At 42.1% G+C, this 17,953-nt stretch overlaps 1 protein-coding gene across 3 annotated transcripts in view; it reads right to left on the reverse strand.

Moving 5' to 3' along the window:
• The window catches only part of LOC133407488 (serine/threonine-protein phosphatase 2A 55 kDa regulatory subunit B gamma isoform), a 46,405-nt gene extending 31,841 nt beyond the window's left edge, over positions 1 to 14,564 (reverse strand). Inside the window, exons 1-3 of one of the 3 annotated variants that reach the window (XM_061685464.1) lie at positions 14,461 to 14,564; positions 13,794 to 14,134; positions 728 to 884 (exon numbers count right to left, since the gene is read on the reverse strand). In XM_061685464.1, coding sequence (XP_061541448.1) covers positions 728 to 809 — 82 coding nt within the window. In that variant the 5' untranslated portion in view covers positions 810 to 884; positions 13,794 to 14,134; positions 14,461 to 14,564. Of the gene's footprint in view, positions 1 to 727; positions 885 to 13,793; positions 14,135 to 14,361 lie in introns of all 3 variants that reach the window. The other 2 variants (XM_061685463.1, XM_061685466.1) reach the window with 2 other exon arrangements.
• Between the last annotated feature and the right edge of the window lie 3,389 nt (positions 14,565 to 17,953).

The following is a 17,953-nucleotide window of genomic DNA, read 5'->3' on the forward strand; positions in this document are numbered from 1 at the left end:
TTTGTGTACGTGTGAGTGTGCGTGCGTGCGTGCGTAGGTTTGTGTGTGCGTGTGTGTTGGAAGAGCACATACATGAGGAAGAGTGATTTTGGGATGGCACAGTATGGGATCTTGGACACAGTGAAGCAAAGCTGGGGTGAGCCTAATGGATATTGACGAACACAATTAGAAGCAGCATGCTGGAAAAACAACTCTAATTTTGCTCAGACAATTTTAATTGTTCAGTGCTGAAATTAGTCATGTTAAACAAAAATAGTTTCGACAGATTTGTCAGACCACCGTGACAAAAGATTTTAATCTTTGGGATTTGTGCCCAGTATAGTGCCTAATGACATTGAAAACGTTAAGAATCGACAGTTTTAATTACTTAAATGTAATCATGTGCATCTTTGATTTTGAAGAGAAAGCCCGAAAAGGAGATTGAACTTCATCTGTCTGAGTTATTTAACGAAATCAATCATACAGACAGAAACACACACATTCTACATCACACAGTCTGAGATAAAAATAACGTTTGGTACAGAAATATTTACACACAAGGAATGACACACACTGACAAACTGAGGTATGACATATTTGTAATGCTCAGACTCGACTAAATAGTTCCCCTGACACACAGAGCCTCACACACACAGCCTCGCATGTCTCACACTGATGTTGTGTAGCGCGACTGTTGAGGCATACTGTACAGGTGAACTTTGGGTAGAGAAGAGGATAGAGCACACACCTTCAGTGTAAGAGGCAAACGGCTCAGGCTCCAGAGAAAGGGTACTGATGTCAGAGCACAGCACCTGGATGGGGCTCAACATCCTGGGGGAGGACTCCAGGGTTGAGAGGGGTGGACGGGATGGGCGGAGCTCTTCAGGCTATAGCCAGGAGCAGCCCTGCAAGAGGATCAAGGATGGAGAAAGAAGAGGTGGGTGGCAAAGGGGAAGGATGAAAGGAAGTGGGAAGTGGTTAAGGTGGGGACTGGGTTACTACGTATATCACCACATTTGGTCATGAGTACTCACCAAAGAATACAGAAAGGTGTTGTTTTCATGATCATACTATATCTGCGACTAGGGATGTCCTGATCAAATTTATTTGCACCTGAGTCCGAGTCTTTCATTTTACGGATCTGCTGATACAGAGTCCAGATCCGATTACCTTGGCAATGCATTAAAAAAAGAGCGGGCATTCAAATGTTCTCAAGTTAATATATGTACGTGTATGGATATAGATTTATATATATATATATATATATGTATATATATATATATATATATATATATATATATATATATATATTTATATATATATGCATGTACAACCCGAATTCTAATGAAGTTGGAACGTTGTGTTAAACAGAAATAAAAACACAATACAATGATTTGCAAATCCTGTTCAACCTATATTTAATTGAATACACTACAAAGACAAGATATTTAATGTTCAAACTGATAAACTTTATTGTTTTTAGCAAATAATCATTAACTTAGAATTTTATGGCTTCAACACATTCCAAAAAAGCTGGGACAGGTGGCAAAAAAGACTGAGAAAGTTGAGGAACACCTGTTTGGAACATCCCTCAGGTGACCAGGCTAATTGGGAACAGGTGCGTGCCATGATTGGGTATAAAAGGAGCTTCCCTGAATTGGTCAGTCATTCACAAGCAACGATGGTGCGAGGTTCACCTCTTTGTGAATAAGTGGGTGAGAAAATAGTTGAGCAGTTTAAGGACAATGTTCCTCAATGTACAATTGCAAGGAATTTAGGGATTTTATCATCTACGGGCCATAATATCATCAAAAGGCTCAGAGAATCTGGAGAAATCACCACATGAAAGCGGCAAGGCCGAAAAACAACATTGAATGCCCGTGAGCTTCGATCCCTCAGGCGGCACTGCATCAAAAACCGACATCAATGTGTAAAGGATATCACGACATGGGCTCAGGAATACTTCAGAAAACCAATGTCAGTAAATACAGTTCGGCGCTACATCCGTAAGTGCAACTTGAAACTCTACTATGCAAAGCAAAAGCCATTTATCAACAACACCCAGAAACGCCGCCGGCTTCTCTGGGCCCGAACTCATCTAAGATGGACTGATGCAAAGTGGAAAAGTGTTCTTTGGTCCGACGAGTCCACATTTCAAATTGTTTTTCGAAATTGTGGACGACGTGTCCTCCGGGCCAAAGAGGAAAAGAACCATCCAGATGTCATGGGTGTGTGTTCCGGTTGTTGTCTTTCCCCTGTCTCGTACACACCTGCTCCTGAGAGCATCTTCACCACCTGTGCCTCGTTCACCCTAATTACCCATTGCATTTAACCTCGCGTCTCATTCTTTCTAGTCGCCAGTTCGTTGTACCTTGTCGCGTTCCAGCATTCCTTGTTTCAACGTCACAGACTTACAGTAAGACTAGACCCTGTTCCGATTGTTGACCTCGCCTTTTTGTCTCACGTTTTTGGATACTGTTGCCTTTTTTGGATTGCCTGCCTGTGTACCGACCTCTGCCCGTATATTAAACCTCCTCTTTTTTTAAACTTTCCATTTGTTTTGGAGTCGTGCATTTCTGGGTCCTATCCTCTGTTCCGTTCATGACACCGGACTGTTATGGGCGCAAAGTTCAAAAGCCAGCATATGTGAAGGTATGGGGCTGTGTTAGTGCCAATGGCATGGGTAACTTACACATCTGTGAAGGCACCATTAATGCTGAAAGGTACATACAGGTTTTGGAGAAACAGTATGCTGCCATCCAAGCAACGGCTTTTTCATGGACGCCCCTACTTATTTCAGCAAGACAATGCCACTATTCTGCATGTGTTACAACAACCAGTTCAGGGTGTACCCCGCCTCTCGCCCAGAGTCAGCTGAGAATAGGCGCCAGTACACCCGCGACCCTTGTGACATATGCTGCTATCCAAGCAAAATATTTTTAATGGACGCCCCTGCTTATTTCAGGAAGACAATGCCAAGCCACATTCTGCACGTGTTACAACAGCGTGGTTTCGTAGTAAAAGAGTGCGGGTACTGACTGGCCTGCCTTCAGTCCAGACTTGTCTCCCATTGAAAATATGTGGCGGATTATGAAGCGTAAAATACAAACAACGGAGACTGTTGGACAGCTGAAGCTGTACATCAAGCAAGAATGGGAAAGAATTACACCTACAAAGCTTCAACAATTAGTGTCTTCAGTTCTCAAACGTTTATTGAATGTTGTTAAAAGAAAAGGTTGGTGTAACACAGTGGTAAACATGACCCTGTCCCAGTTTTTCTGGAACAGTGTTGCAGCCATAATATTCTAAGTTAATGATTATTTGCTAAAAAAAAAAAGTTTATCAGTTTGAACATTAAATATCTTGTCTTTGTAGTGTATTCAATTAAATATAGGTCGAACATGTGTTTTTATTTATGTTTAACACAACGTCCCAACTTCATTGGAATTGGGGTTGTATGGACCGAGACATTTCTGACAAAAATCTGCTGCCAATCTACGAGGGTGATGAATATTGAAACGGGGATGGACATTTCAGCAGGATAATGATCCAAAACATACTGCAAAGGCAACTCTCAATTGGTTTCAAAGAAAAAAAAAAAAAAAGCTGCTAGAATGACCCAGCCAATCACCTGACTTGAATCCAATCAAAAATCTATGGAAAGAACTGAAACTCAAGGTCCATAAAAGAAGCCCACGGGAACCTTTAAGATTTGAAGACTGCTTGTGTGGAGGAATGGGCCAAAATCACACCAGAGCAATGCATGCGACTAGTTTCTCCATACAGGAGGCGTCTTGAAGCTGTCATTGCAAACAAAGACTTTTGTACAAAGTATTAAAAAATACCAATTGGCGTGTTCAATACCTTTTCCCTGTGTCATTTCACATTGTTACACATTTCTTAATTTATTTATTACACATAACTTAACTTATTTGTTCTACTTTCTTTGTATGTATGGATTACTTGGGTTGTTCCCAACATCTGGCAAAATCTTCATGTCAATTGCAACTTTGGAAATATATTTCATGAGGAAAAATGGTGACGTGTTAAATACTAATTTCAACCTCTGTGTGTGTGTGTGTGCATATATGTATTCAAAATGTCAAAAAATATATAAAACCAATCTTTTTCACTCGATCTCAATCAGCTGAAAATCAAGTACCAACCCCAATTTCTTATCACGTGATTGGACGGGGACATCCCTATCTTCGACACAATACAGTGGGTAGGGAAAGTATTGAGACCACCTCTTTTCCCATATTAATTTACACACAGCACCTCACATTGACATTAAAAAAACGGAATTGTTGACATTTTTGCAGATTTATTAAAAAATAAATACTGAAATATCACACAGCCATAGCTATTTAGACCCTTTTCTGTGACCCTCATATATTTAAGTTGGGTGCTGTCCATTTCTTCTGATCATCCTTGAGATGGTTCTACACCATCATTTGAGTCCAGCTGTGTTGGATTATACTGAACTTGATTAGGAAAGCCACACACCTGTCTATATAAGACCTTACAGCTCACAGTGCATGTCAGAGCAAATGAGAATCATGAGGTCAAAGGAACTGCCTGAAGAGCTTAGAGACAGAATTGTGGCAAGGCACAGATCTGGCCAAGGTTCTGGCCAAGGTTATAAAAAAACTTGTAACCTTGTAAAAACTTGCTCCACTTAAGGCTCCTAAGAGCACAGTGGTACAGGGATATCCTGGATGAAAACCTTCTCTAGAGTGCTCAGGACCTCAGACTGGGCCGAAGGTTCATCTTCCAACAAGACAATGACCCTAAGCATGCAGCTAAAATAACAAAGGAGTGGCTTCAGGACAACTCCGTGACTGTTCTTGAATGGCCCAGCCAGAGCTGTGACTTAAACCCAATTGAGCATCTCTGGAGAGACCTGAAAATGGCTGTCCACCAACGGTCACCATCCAACCTGACAGAACTGGAGAGGATCTGCAAGGAGGAATGGCAGAGGATCCCCAAATCCAGGTGTGAAAAACTTGTTGCACCATTCCCAAAAAGACTCATGGCTATATTAGCTCAAAAGGGTGCTTCTACTAAATACTGAGAAAAGGGTCTGCATACGTATGGCTGTGTGATGTTTCATTTTTTCTTTTTTAATAAATCTGCAAAAATTCTGTTGTTTTTCTGTCAATGTGGGTGCTGTGTGTACATAAATGAGGGGGGGGGGGGGAGAACACATTATTTTGGCAAACGGCTGCAATATAACATCCATCCATCCATCCATTTTCTGAGCCGCTTCTCCTCACTAGGGTCGCGGGCGTGCTGGAGCCTATCCCAGCTATCATTGGGCAGGAGGCGGGGTACACCCTAACAGGTTGCCAGCCAATCGCAGGGCACATAAAAACAAACAACCATTTGCACTCACATTCACACCTACGGGCAATGTAAAGTTGTCAATTAATCTATCATGCATGATTTTGGGATGTGGGAGGAAACCGGCGTGCCCGGAGAAAACCCACGCAGGCACCGGGAGAACATGCAAACTCCACACAGGTGGGGCCAGGGATTGAACCCCGGACCTCAGAACTGTGAGGCAGACGCTCTAACCAGTCCTCCACCATGCTGCTGCAATATAACAAAGAGTGAAAAAAACTAAGGGGGTCTGAATACATTCCGTACCCACAACTTCGGGGTGAGATTTTGCAGGGAGAAGACAAAGTCATGTAGCGTGAACACATTTAAATAGTTAAATGAACATCAGTGAAGTTCATTTGTCAATACCTGCCTTAATGCCTTAATACATGTCTTTCAAGTAAAATAAGTAGGTTTACTGTGCATGATTATAGGAAGAGAGTGCCGGTAGAAATAATTGCCACCACATTTCTCTCTTTTTTTTATTTTTAACCTGTCCTGTTGACCTGCATGGCCTTGCAGAATGGTGGATCTGTATGCCTGTGCTGGAACAGTTTTGCTGTGCAACAGGGGAGTTTGAAATAAATTGAAAACTATTTTTGTATTATTCTGATGTTTATTGAAAATGCAACCGGACAGAAAAGGGTTTTAGGGGACAGACAGAGGGATAGAGTGGACAAGTGGACTAGGGGTGAGAACCACAGCAGAACAATAGTGAGACAGTCTAGATATTACAACAGTCTTTTGTAGATTGGGGGGGAACACCCGGTGAGGATATGCAATAACTAACAAAGAGAACGAGATAAGAGAGGACAGAAAAGGGCAGGATAGGATGTAGGAAAATGAGGTAGTGCTTTGACGAGTGGTGTGGTGGACACTTTTTCAGTGTCTAAACCCCTGTAAGAACCTGTGAGTTGATATGTTCGTATAACCAGTATTGTTGTTTGTGATCCCAGCACAAATAATTAAAGTCTATCGTATGTCTATCGAACGTATTAGTGAGTGGACACCATATAACATGCATGTTAGTCAACTGGTGTATGCTAAGCCGGCACATTGAGGAAGGGTGAAATGGGCAGCGCACGTCTGCTCCGAGCGTCTTGCGAACAGCTACACCGGGCTTCGGCCGCACTGCGCTTGGAACTCTTTTTCTTGCTTTTTCTTTTTTTTCTTCCTCCTTTTCCGTCAAATCCATCTGTTGCCCGTGCGGACCAGACCGGCCAAACATAAGGGAGATCGACCAGCCTGCCTATGCATTGTCACCGTGCAGGCTCTTTCCACCCTCAGACGTTCAGAAGCCTCCTTGTGGGCGGACAAATCGGCAATTTCTCAGGCACTGTTTGACGACTTAAGCATCCTGACCTTCAATTACCGCTTAAAACTTTTCGCTTTCCCGTTAATAACGTGCCGCCATCTGCCATCACTGCAGTGGGGGAGCATAAGTAAACTGCTGTCGTGGTCCAAAGGGATTACGCTCACACACAAATTGTTACCACATTGATGAAAGATATGCTACGCAAAATCTCTTCTTCCATAGAAAACTAAGCAATGGGTAGAATTCCTCCGTACTTGGTACCCCTGAGCTTCGTCGAAAGCATCCTTTCTAAAGATCTAGCAAGCCCCATTAGTCCTGTCCAAGCCCACTTGGCTTTTTCTCTCGGGAGTTCCACTGTCTTGTATGTCAACCCTGAGTTCCGAGAAGTAGCCTTCCTTGTTTCTCTCCCAATTATCGACTCCCGCAACATCTATCGCCTAAAAGACGTAATTAATGTTGGCGTCTAGCGGGGCGACACTTACGTCCAAGTCAGTACTCCAGTGGTAGTCGCCTATCACGATAGTATTTCTGAACTGTATCTGGCGCCAAATTTGCACATGTTCATCCTCACAAAAGACATCCATTATTTGTGTCCCAGTAAGCCATTCATCTGAGATGTAATGGATGGGATTTGTGGCCTGCAGCCCATGAAGGATGGGTCGCGGTGTAGAGCAAAAGCTACACCTCGCTACTTGGTTACTACTACTTCCGCGGAAATTGTTGGTACCAAATGGCTAGTCAAGACACCAGCGCTAAGCACAACTCTGAGTTACGACCACCACGACACCACGACGAGACTCGCCCTGCCAAATCAAACCATGTGGCTCGACTGTTCCCAAAGATGCCATTTTGCATATTGAGGACGTCACCCTCTTACCATCTGCCAACTGACAATTATGAGAGCAAAATCGAGATATCTAACTTTTTCGGACAGTACAAATTAGAGGTTGAACCTGGGACGCTTAAGTAGATTCAATTTGAAGGAACTCAGGCGATTGACATCACCCATATTGACAACACCCTACGCGCCATTAGCACTGATGCTAAAACACCCGAGCTCCCCCTCATGCACTCCTGGTCCGCAGCAGATAACCTCTTAATAGCCTTGGTCAGTCTCAGTTACTGCATGACTTTCGGCATCGCTTACCTGCTCTAAAGAAAGACTGAGTAACTTGCAGGGTCTTCTGAACCAGTGCTCAAATGCGCGACCCAAAATTTTTCGTAGGAAAAGAACGACTGAACCCGAACCTAACCCCGTACAGACTGGGAAGGAGGTCCTCCTTGACCTAAATTGCCCCCCCGGACCTGGAGAGCTACTGCAACTCTGGAGGAACTAATCACATTCTTCACCAGATTTGAATGTTGTATGATATTTTAAGAACTTTGCATGAACGCTCCCAGTGTTAACCATCACAACAGTGCCACTAGTAATTGTATTTCTGCAAATTTGAATGTCTGATGTCAAATCTGTTTGTCAACTGAACTGGATGAGACGTTTCACCCCAGACAACAGATGCCACATTGCAAATATTACAGTGTTCTCAACAACCACATACAATTGAAACATTAATTACAGGGATTAAAGTGGATGTGTGCGTGACAATGCAAAGCTGGAAACTGGTTTCATTATCTTAGATCCAATAATTAATATTTTATCCCACTGGTTTGAAATCACAAATAATCCTAGGATGGAAAAATAACATTTAGAGGCGGTCTAGCTCCCCTTTTTGTAATGGGCGCTTGCTCGCTCGCTCACCTTGCAGAAGAGCCTGGCCCAGCCAGGAAGAGCCACCTCTCACCATGAGGTGGCAAGGCCACATCAGACCTTTCCTGTCCTGCCAGCGCCCCGAGCTACCTAATCGTATGCCGAGGCAGTTTACGGACAACGCTCCGTGGGGTGGGAAACGGGCGGTGCACGTCTGCTCCAAGCGAGACCCGGGCTTCGGCCACTCTGCGCTTGGAATTCTTTTTCTTGCTTTTTCTTTTTTTTCTTCCTCCTTTTCCGTCAAATCCACCTGTTGCCCGTACGAACCGGACCGGCCAAACATTTGGGAGATTGACCAGCCCGCCTAAATTGTGTTCCACGCAACGTAAATCCAATTTGTGGTCTACTAAAGTATAGATTAGTGCATATTTGGGTTTAAATTAATGAGAACAGGAACCCCTAGCTCTATGCATTGTCATCGCGCAGGCTCTTTCCACCCTCACATCAGAAGTTCAGCCTCCTTCTACCAATGTTTGTCTGTCCTTTGTTTTGCTTTTTTCCCTGCATTGTTCCCCTGTAGATTCCCCTGTTAGATTTCATAAAATGTTCTATAAAAATCCACTACCTGTATCATTTGTGTGTGTTTGGGCTAGACAAAAGACCTCTCATTATCGAGACCTCTTATCTAATTCCTGTAGCAACCTTCAGATTACGAGAAATAGAGGTTTTTCGTCACTTTGTCCTGAAGTTTTACACATCTAAAAAGAGAAGTGTTGCCTCTTTACAAGATAAAATAATTTGATTTTAATGCTTAAACTTGAAATCACGCTAAACTGGAAGTAACGAAGGTGTCGTTTCCGGCTTATTCTTTTCTTCTAAATTAATTTACGTTTGTATCCAAACCAATATACGCTACATAGGTAATCATCACATAGCAACCCTGATCATTAGAAAGTACCACGAACAAGTGCTCCATCAAGGGTGTCACTTTACGGAATGAGCACCGTGCAGCTGATTCAGCTGATTTTTCCTCCCTTAATAAAAAATAACAGGTGGTGCATGTGCAATTCAAGCATCTAGCATTTGTATTTTCACTGCACCCAAATCCATGCTGCATTTGCACATCTACACACATTCACAACTGTAAATAAGTATTTTTTTTTATCTTGTCTTATTTTATCTTATTATTTTCTTATATATTCTCATCTTGAGATTTATTGGGCTAATCTGGGGCCTTGGGTATCAAATCTTGTACCATATCATGTAAAATGTGTGTTGGTATGACAAAAATCCTTGAATCCTTGAAAACTTAACTCGTTTGTACAATATAATCTATTTGATGATACTATTAACGGCACGGTGACCGACTGGTTAGTGCGTCAGCCTCACAGTTCTGAGGACCGGGGTTCAATCACCAGCCCCGCCTGTGTGGAGTTTGCATGTTCTCCCCGTGCCTGGGTGGGTTTTCTCCGGGCACTCCGGTTTCCTCCCACATCCCAAAAACATGCATGAATTGGAGACTCTAAATTGCCCGTAGGTGTGAATGTGAATGTGAGTGCGAATGGTTGTTTGTTTGTATGTGCCCTGCGATTGGCTGGCAACCAGTTCAGGGTGTACCCCGCCTCCTGCCCGATGATAGCTGGGATAGGCTCCAGCATGCCCGTGACCCTAGTGAGGAGAAGCGGCTCAGAAAATGGATGGATGGATGATACTAGTAAACGATCAGGTTAGAGCGTCTGCCTCACAGTTCTGAGGACTGGGGTTCAATTCCCGGCCCCGACTGTGTGGAGTTTCCCCGTGCCTGCGTGGGTTTTCTCCAGGCACTCCGGTTTCCTCCCACATCCCAAAAACATGCATGGTAGGTTAATTGAAGTCTCTAAATTGCCCATAGGTGTGAATGTGAGTACCCCCCCTCCTGCCCGATGAAACGTGGGATAGGCTCCAGCACGCCCGCGACCGTAGTGAGGAGAAGCGGCTCAGAAAATGGATGGATAGTAAACGATCACAATATATTGATATAATTATCATATATAATGTGTAGTATTGTGTGCATAATGTATTGTAATACATCATTTAGTTACCAAGCAATGAACAAAAACAATTTTAGAAAAATCTGAAAATGCATTTGTTTTATTAAAACACCTTTTTCATTAATACCTTACCTCTAAAAGACCTGGCAATCTAATGAGATTTCATATAGATTATATTGAACACCAACTAAATTGTGTTTTTCAATCAAAAATCTGAACTCGCACATACAGTATATTACAAATCAGTTTTTGCATTATGTTAATGGATTAATTGCTAAAAAGCAGAAATGTTTATTTGTTGTATGATTTCGTCCCTAAAAGATTTTGGCTGTTAATTGAGATTTAGGGGGCAACATTTTAAGTCACTAGGCCGATCCAACAGCTCAACAACAACAACAAAAGTAGGCTTTGCACCAGGGGTGTCAAATGAATTTTTGTCGCGGGCCACATTGTAGATACGGTTTTCCTCAGAGGGCCATTGTGATTGTAAAACCATATCAATGTTTAATCGCCTCATCATATTATTACACATAGACAACAAATTGATGGATAACTAGTTTTGAAATCAGAAGTCAAGGATAATGGTTTGTTCAACTATTCAAGTAACTGTAAAAGGGGTTTGGAGGCAAAACATGCTTACAATAGTTCATTACTATTTATTACATAGGAATATTATAGAGACATTTGGAACAGATTTTAGCAAGAATCATGGAAGTAGACACACATGATTTGCTTTCGCGGGCCACATAAAATGATGTGGTGGGCCGGTTCTGGGCCCCAAGCCTTGAATTTGACACCTGTGCTTTACATGATCAGGATTTTTAGGGCCGATCACCGATGAGAGAGTTTAAAAAAAAAAAAAAAAAAGATAACTGGTCACCGATCCGATCACAATATGGAGCAATGTGTCTATTTAAATGACTTGTTCTTTTACTGTATGTACTTGTGTACTGTATACTGAGTATCTTCAAAAATATTCTCTAGTCAGGTCATGTATTCTAATCAGTTAGGTCAAACCAACATTACAATATAACAGAAATAATGTGTGCTAACTTACTGTAATTAAATTACTTTATTATCATTAAATTTCTTCACACACACCGAAACTTTAAAGCATGATTCAACATAATGACGCCATGTTTACGTACAACCCTTAGTGATAGCACTAGCTTGCTAGTCTACATAACGTTTTGTTGGCTGCTTGTGAGCCGTATCGTATTAAAAGTACGTGAACATACCTCAAGCGATCCTTGAATGAACATCGTCACCCGAGCACCACCACCACCACCACATATTTTTCCCCATTTTGTTGTTTTTTTTACCAACACAATACACGCGCATTCCATTGTTGTTGTCGTGGCCGTGGTAACGAGTGTTTCAATGACGTCATTGATCGGATCGGCAAATTATTACATTAAAGCTGATCAGCATAAAATGCTAATTATCGGCTGATACTGATCAAGCCGATCAGATCTGTGTAAAGTCTAAAAAAAAGGCACACAATTGTGAGCCTTTAAAAAAGTGAATCATAAATAAGTTATTACTAAAATTGCGGGGGGAAGAAGAATGCAAGGCACAATATTTGGAAGACTAATATTTCATGAGTATTAAAAAGCAAAGCCTCATCCATCCCTGGAGATAATTCTACTCCAGTTGGAGCTCTGTGCAACAAAGGGAGCCAGTGAGAAGGGAAAAGGGAATAAAAAGGTATAAGGTATAAAGGTATAAGGGATGGAGAGAAGTGGGGAGGGGAAGAATTGTGGAGGAAGGTTAAGCACCCCTCCTTTGAAGGTTTTGAAGGCCAGGGGAGTCCCCATGGAAAAAGGTCTTGGGATGTTCTTTTATGTATGCACCTACAGACACTCACGCACACATTCATATAACATGAGTGAACAAAGACGCACAGGATCTTCTCACAAACAGACACGAATATATGAATGCCACACAGGCAAAACGCTGAAAACGCAACAGTCATACACACAAAAAAGACTCGCACTGTAGAACCACTCACCCACTTCACTTTCTCTCTGCCTTCAGCGCTAACCTACAACCTTTCAGCAATGTTGGCTAATTGTTTGGGAGATGCGCCACTTCAGCAACACTGCAAGATGCTTTAGAGGATGCTATGAGGGTATGAGGGGGAAAGGAGGCGATGGAAAAGGGTGGAGGAAGGGGAGCAGATATGGAGAAAGAGGCAGGGAATGAATAATTTTGTGACAGAAGCTAACTGAGTGGTCCTCAGACATTGATTTACTTATTGTTCTGCAACTGTCAGCAGGCGCTTGTCAATGTGTTGCACTATTCCATCTCTGTGTGCCGCTTCTGTGTGTTTTCACGTGTGTGTGACCGCTATGCTGAGAGCTCATGAGTAATTCAACCTGAATAGTGCCTGTCTGAGGGGCGGAGAATAATTAATCCTGCTATTATTGGTGGGCGGAGACAACCTATCAGTCATACCGGCCAAGCATGAATAGCAGCATGGTTTTATCACAGACTGTTGCTATGGCAATAATGCATTGTTGCTGGTGATAGATGTTACCAGTAACTTCCTGGAAAAAGGCAGTATTATAAAGGAAATATGTCAAAGAAAGGGTCAGGGGTACAAAAAACCCTACAAAACACAACAAGGGTGTCACACACAAAAAATGTACACCATCAACAGGCTGCGCTGCAGCTCTCTTCTGACTAATTAATGCTGGGTGAAGGTAATTATTTCACATAGGATAGACTCAAAAGCCTCAATTAGGATGATAGGGAGGAAAAAGGCAGCATAAAGGTGAGATTAGTATTGTAATTGTGGTTAACAGAAGGTGTGGGGGAGCAGAAATCAAACTACAATTGTTTGTGTGTGCGGTTGGATAAACTATAATATTCCCCCAGTTTCAAATCTGATACACTATCTATTCAGTTTAACACCCCTCTTTATTACATTTGGGAGGAGTGGGTGCACGTGTCTCACAGAGGAGACTAGGTCTGGTGCTGTACAAAAAAAATAATAATAATAAAAAAAATAAAAAACATGGAGGGCAGATCTATTCTTCCCTGCAGTGAAACAACATAGTGTGTTACACAACAGAAGAGGGCAGTTCCAAGAGCTTAAAAGGACCAAAGGGAAAAAAAAGAGTACAGTACAATGAAACAAGGAGCAGAGGACGACTTGCCAATGACAGTTCAATTTTGTAAATTGGAGAGCGACTGCTGTGCCTCTTTGCCGCTCTGTCAGCACTTCATTGATCAACGCAGATTTAAAGAACGATTACGGGGCAGTCCTGACCCTCTTAGTAAGCACACACTTGTACCCACACTCCCTCCACAAGTCAGATAGGAGCATGTTTCAACACTCAGTTGTCACACTCAAACATTCACTCTCCGGTCTGCTTACCTTCAGTCACATAGTTGTGGTCGGGGAGGAAGCCGCTGTGGTTGAGCGTCGGGGTGGCGTCAGTGTCTTCGCCCATCAGCGGGACTTAGGGGAGCACCCGTCCTGGGGGGGCAGTATGGTGGTGGGGGTGGTGCTGAGGGTGGAAGAGCTGTATCGGAGGGGGTGGTGGGGAATACGGCCAGCACAGCGCCCATTCCTGCTGCCTGCCGACGCCTCGTCAGCACAGAGCCGCAGTCATTCTACAGCTGATGAGGATGAGGGGGCAAGCCAGTGTGGGAGTTTGCCTGTCCCAAGGCTTGAGCGAGGGTCCTAACGCCTGCAAGTGGGGGCCAGATGTAAACCTGTGAGGAGGAAGAATGTGTGAGATTATTTTAGAATTCAAAAACTTCATTTAACAACCAAGCCTTGGAGGACAAACATATATATTTACAGGATATCCAACAGAAATAATCAAGTATACTGCATTTATGTACAGATAATCCATGAGAAGATGAAGTAGGGATGGGGGGGGGGGGGGATGCAGATGGTTGCTGTCTCCGCAGTGCTGATGCTTCTGCTGTAAACTCACAAGCATGGATGGATACATCAAACACCCGATTACACAGCCACCTGCACTTCTCTGTGGGAAACGGAAGGTCCAGCAAAAAAAAAGTGACTCCTTTCTCACTGGCTGAGAACGGTCCCTCGATTCTCTGCTTTTCGAGGATGAGTAAAACGCGACAGTCCTGCTGCAGTCTGCTCTCTGGTATGCGAAAGGCAGAGTGAAGAGAGAGGGGGAGGGATGGGAGAGAAAGTGCTGTGATATAGTGTATGTGTGTAAGTGATTTATATGTGTGAGATGCATCAGACTCGGCCACGCCCACTACGCAGCACGGCCAATCGTGACAAAGACAGGATCTTGCCTGACCATTGAGCACAGGTTATTAAAGACCAGAAATAGGAGTGAGCAGCGGAAGTGACAGTGCCTTTAAGGGGGAATTCACTAAAGGTAAGGCAGAGAAACAAATTCGCCACACAGTAGTAGATAGCACAGACATGACAAATTATTATACACAAGCGTTCTGACCTTCATAACAAAAAAATGAGATGTGACAATTAAAAACCTATAATAATCTAATCTAATAAAGAAAACTAATAAAAGCCCCAAATGATTTTTCTCTCCTAGCCGGAGGTACTATTACAAAATTAGGGTGTCGGTCTGAAATTGAGTCCTATTTAGTGACATTGACAGGGAATGGTTTCCGAGAGCAATGTCTCATCAAGTACTCAGCTAATACAAGCACATTTTTTACAGCCTGACACTGAGCAATGCTACGATGATGCTCAGTAGCTCAGGTTCGTCAACAAAACTCAAAAGTTATTCCTTAACCAATGTGCCACCCTTCTACAAAGTTATATGGTTACAGTCAGGGCCAGCCCAAGCCAATGTGGCGCCCGAGACGAGATTTTCTACGGCGCCCCCATCTATCAATGATTTAAATAACCTTTCAAAAAAGTCCAATACCAATAGTTCTTAACATTGCCTTTAATTTATAAGATAACATGCCATACAATTTCAAATATAAAATAGAACATTTTCTTCATTTGATTACTCAATCGTTACTGCCAAACAAGTCATGCGAGTAATGGCTGTTACAACAGCTAATGGGACAAACCAAACGTTGCAACAACTTGACCTGTCATTCTCCCATTCCCCCTTTTTTCTTCTTCTTCTTCCCTGTGCTCTAAACAGTTTTGGTTGTTTTGACGTTTTCAGAATTCTCTGGGGTGACGTCAATAAATTTGCCCCTACCCCAACAGAGAGCAAGCAGTATACCAATCAGCCAGTGGAGGAAGTATTTGCTGTTATCATTTGTAATCATATTAATTGGGCATTTCTTGACATTTGAATCTATGTTGTCTATGTTTTTCCATGTTAAAAGTTAGTTGTCAAGTTATTGCAAATAAGTGCAGCTTCCCCACTTGAAAGAGATTGATTCAGCAACGGAAGATTTTATCTGGATTTTACTCACTGACCAAGAAACATTTTCCTTTTGTCTCATTTTAATTTTCCATTTAGTAGTTTGACAGCTCCTCAAGACCTTTCATTCCTTACATTTGTCTCGAGCAATGAGGTGCTTGTAAGTGCATTGGCATCTGCATTTTTATTATATTTAGGATTTTGAGAAATATCTACAAAAATACGAGAAAATATGTTATTGTGAATAAGTAGTTACGAGAGAGAGATATTACACAAATTTGTAATTTCTATAATATTACGTTCTAGAAATGATTTACTCATTTTTTTTATTTTTTTCCACAGCAAATGAGGTCACTGTTGTTTAAAATTGTAGTTTAACATTAAATAATTCAGCTTTTGCTTCCTTCTAACCCTTCTAAGTGCTTTTACATACGACTATTATTGTCCAGCTGCATTACTAATAAAAAGAGAGTAATCGTTACAAACGTAATTATTTGTTCAAAATGGCCACTTAATTGCAGCATAACCAGTGGTAACAACACATTTTGAGGTCTCAAAAAAAGAGGACATGTCCGGCTAAGAGGACCCGACATAGGCGTGTTAAGCTAATGCTTACTTTATTTCAAGCTAGCTAGCTCAAACATGTTCTTTACACAAAACGATATTTTAAAAATATGTTGACATAACGTTACCTTTATATTTTGACTTATTTTCCTCCTCCGCTTTTCTTTTTGCGGAACTGTGCGCCCAAGGGCTTAGCTGTCCTTTTCTTGATAGAGAATTTTTTTTTTAAAAACACCTGTCCTGTTCTGACTGATCGCTCGCTCGCTGATTTGAGATGCGCCCCCACGTCATGTGACGTGACTTGCCAAGTGACAAGCATAGTTACTTGAGTTTATATTGTTATTTTATTTCTTATTTTCAAGACAGAAACGTAAAGGGGGCCACAGTGGGCGTCACAAAGTATTTTATGATTTTATTTAAATATTTTTTTCCCGAGAAGGAGGGCGCTGGCAGTGCGCCCCTCCACCTAATGCTGCCTGCTCTGGTTACAGTGGATATAAAAAGTCTGCGCACACCTGTTCAAATGCCATGTTTTAGTGAAAAAAAATGAGACCAAGATAGTCATTGCAAAAAAAAATTCAATCATTAATTAGACCTATAACTTGTAAAACTCAATTAAATGTTTTAATCTTCTCGAGAAGGGAGTAAAAATGAGCAACTGAGATAATGTGGTTGCAAAACTATGCACACCCTCTTATAACCGAGATGTGGCTGTGTTCAGGATGAACCAATCACATTCAAACTCATATTAACTGGGAGTTAGCACACACCTGCCACCATTAACAGTGCCACTTATGAACCACAACTACAACCCCAATTTCAATGAAGTTGGGACGTTGTGTTAAACATAATTAAAAACAGAATACAATGATTTGCAAATCATGTTCAACCTATATTTAATTTAATACACTACAAAGACAAGATATTTAATGTTCAAACTGATAAACTTTCGTGTTTTTAGCAAATAATCATTAACTTAGAATTTTATGGCTGCAACATGTTCCAAAAACGCTGGGACAGGTGGCAAAAAAGACTGAGAAACTTGAGGAATGCTCATCAAACACCTGTTTGGAACATTCCACAGGTGAACAGGCTAATTGGGAACAGGTGGGTGCCGTGATTGCATATAAAAGAAGCTTCCCTGAATTGCACAGTCATTCACAAGCAAAGATGGGGTGAGGTTCACCTCTTTGTGAACAAGTCCGTGAGAAAATAGTCGAACAGTTTAAGGACAATGTTCCTCGATTTCGAGGAATTTAGGGATTTCATCATCTACGGTCCATAATATAATCAAAAGGTTCAGAGAATATGGAGAAATCACTGCATGTAAGCGGCAAGGCCGAAAACCAACATTGAATGCCTGTGACCTTCGATCCCTCAGGCGGCACTGCATCAAAAACCGACATCAATGTGTAAAGGATATCACCACGTGGCCACATCACCACAGGCCCATACCATCACATCATCTGTGATGGTATGGGCCTGTGTTAGTGCCAATGGCATAGATAACTTACACATCTGTGAAGGCACCATTAATGCTGAAAGGTACATACAGGGTTTGGAGAAACATATGCTGCCATCCAAGCAATGTCTTTTTCATGGAGGCCCCTGCTTGTTTCAGCAAGACAATGCCAAA

The sequence above is a fragment of the Phycodurus eques genome, chromosome 9, assembly GCF_024500275.1.
Source record: "Phycodurus eques isolate BA_2022a chromosome 9, UOR_Pequ_1.1, whole genome shotgun sequence".
In the NCBI taxonomy this organism is placed as follows: Eukaryota; Metazoa; Chordata; class Actinopteri; order Syngnathiformes; family Syngnathidae; genus Phycodurus; species Phycodurus eques.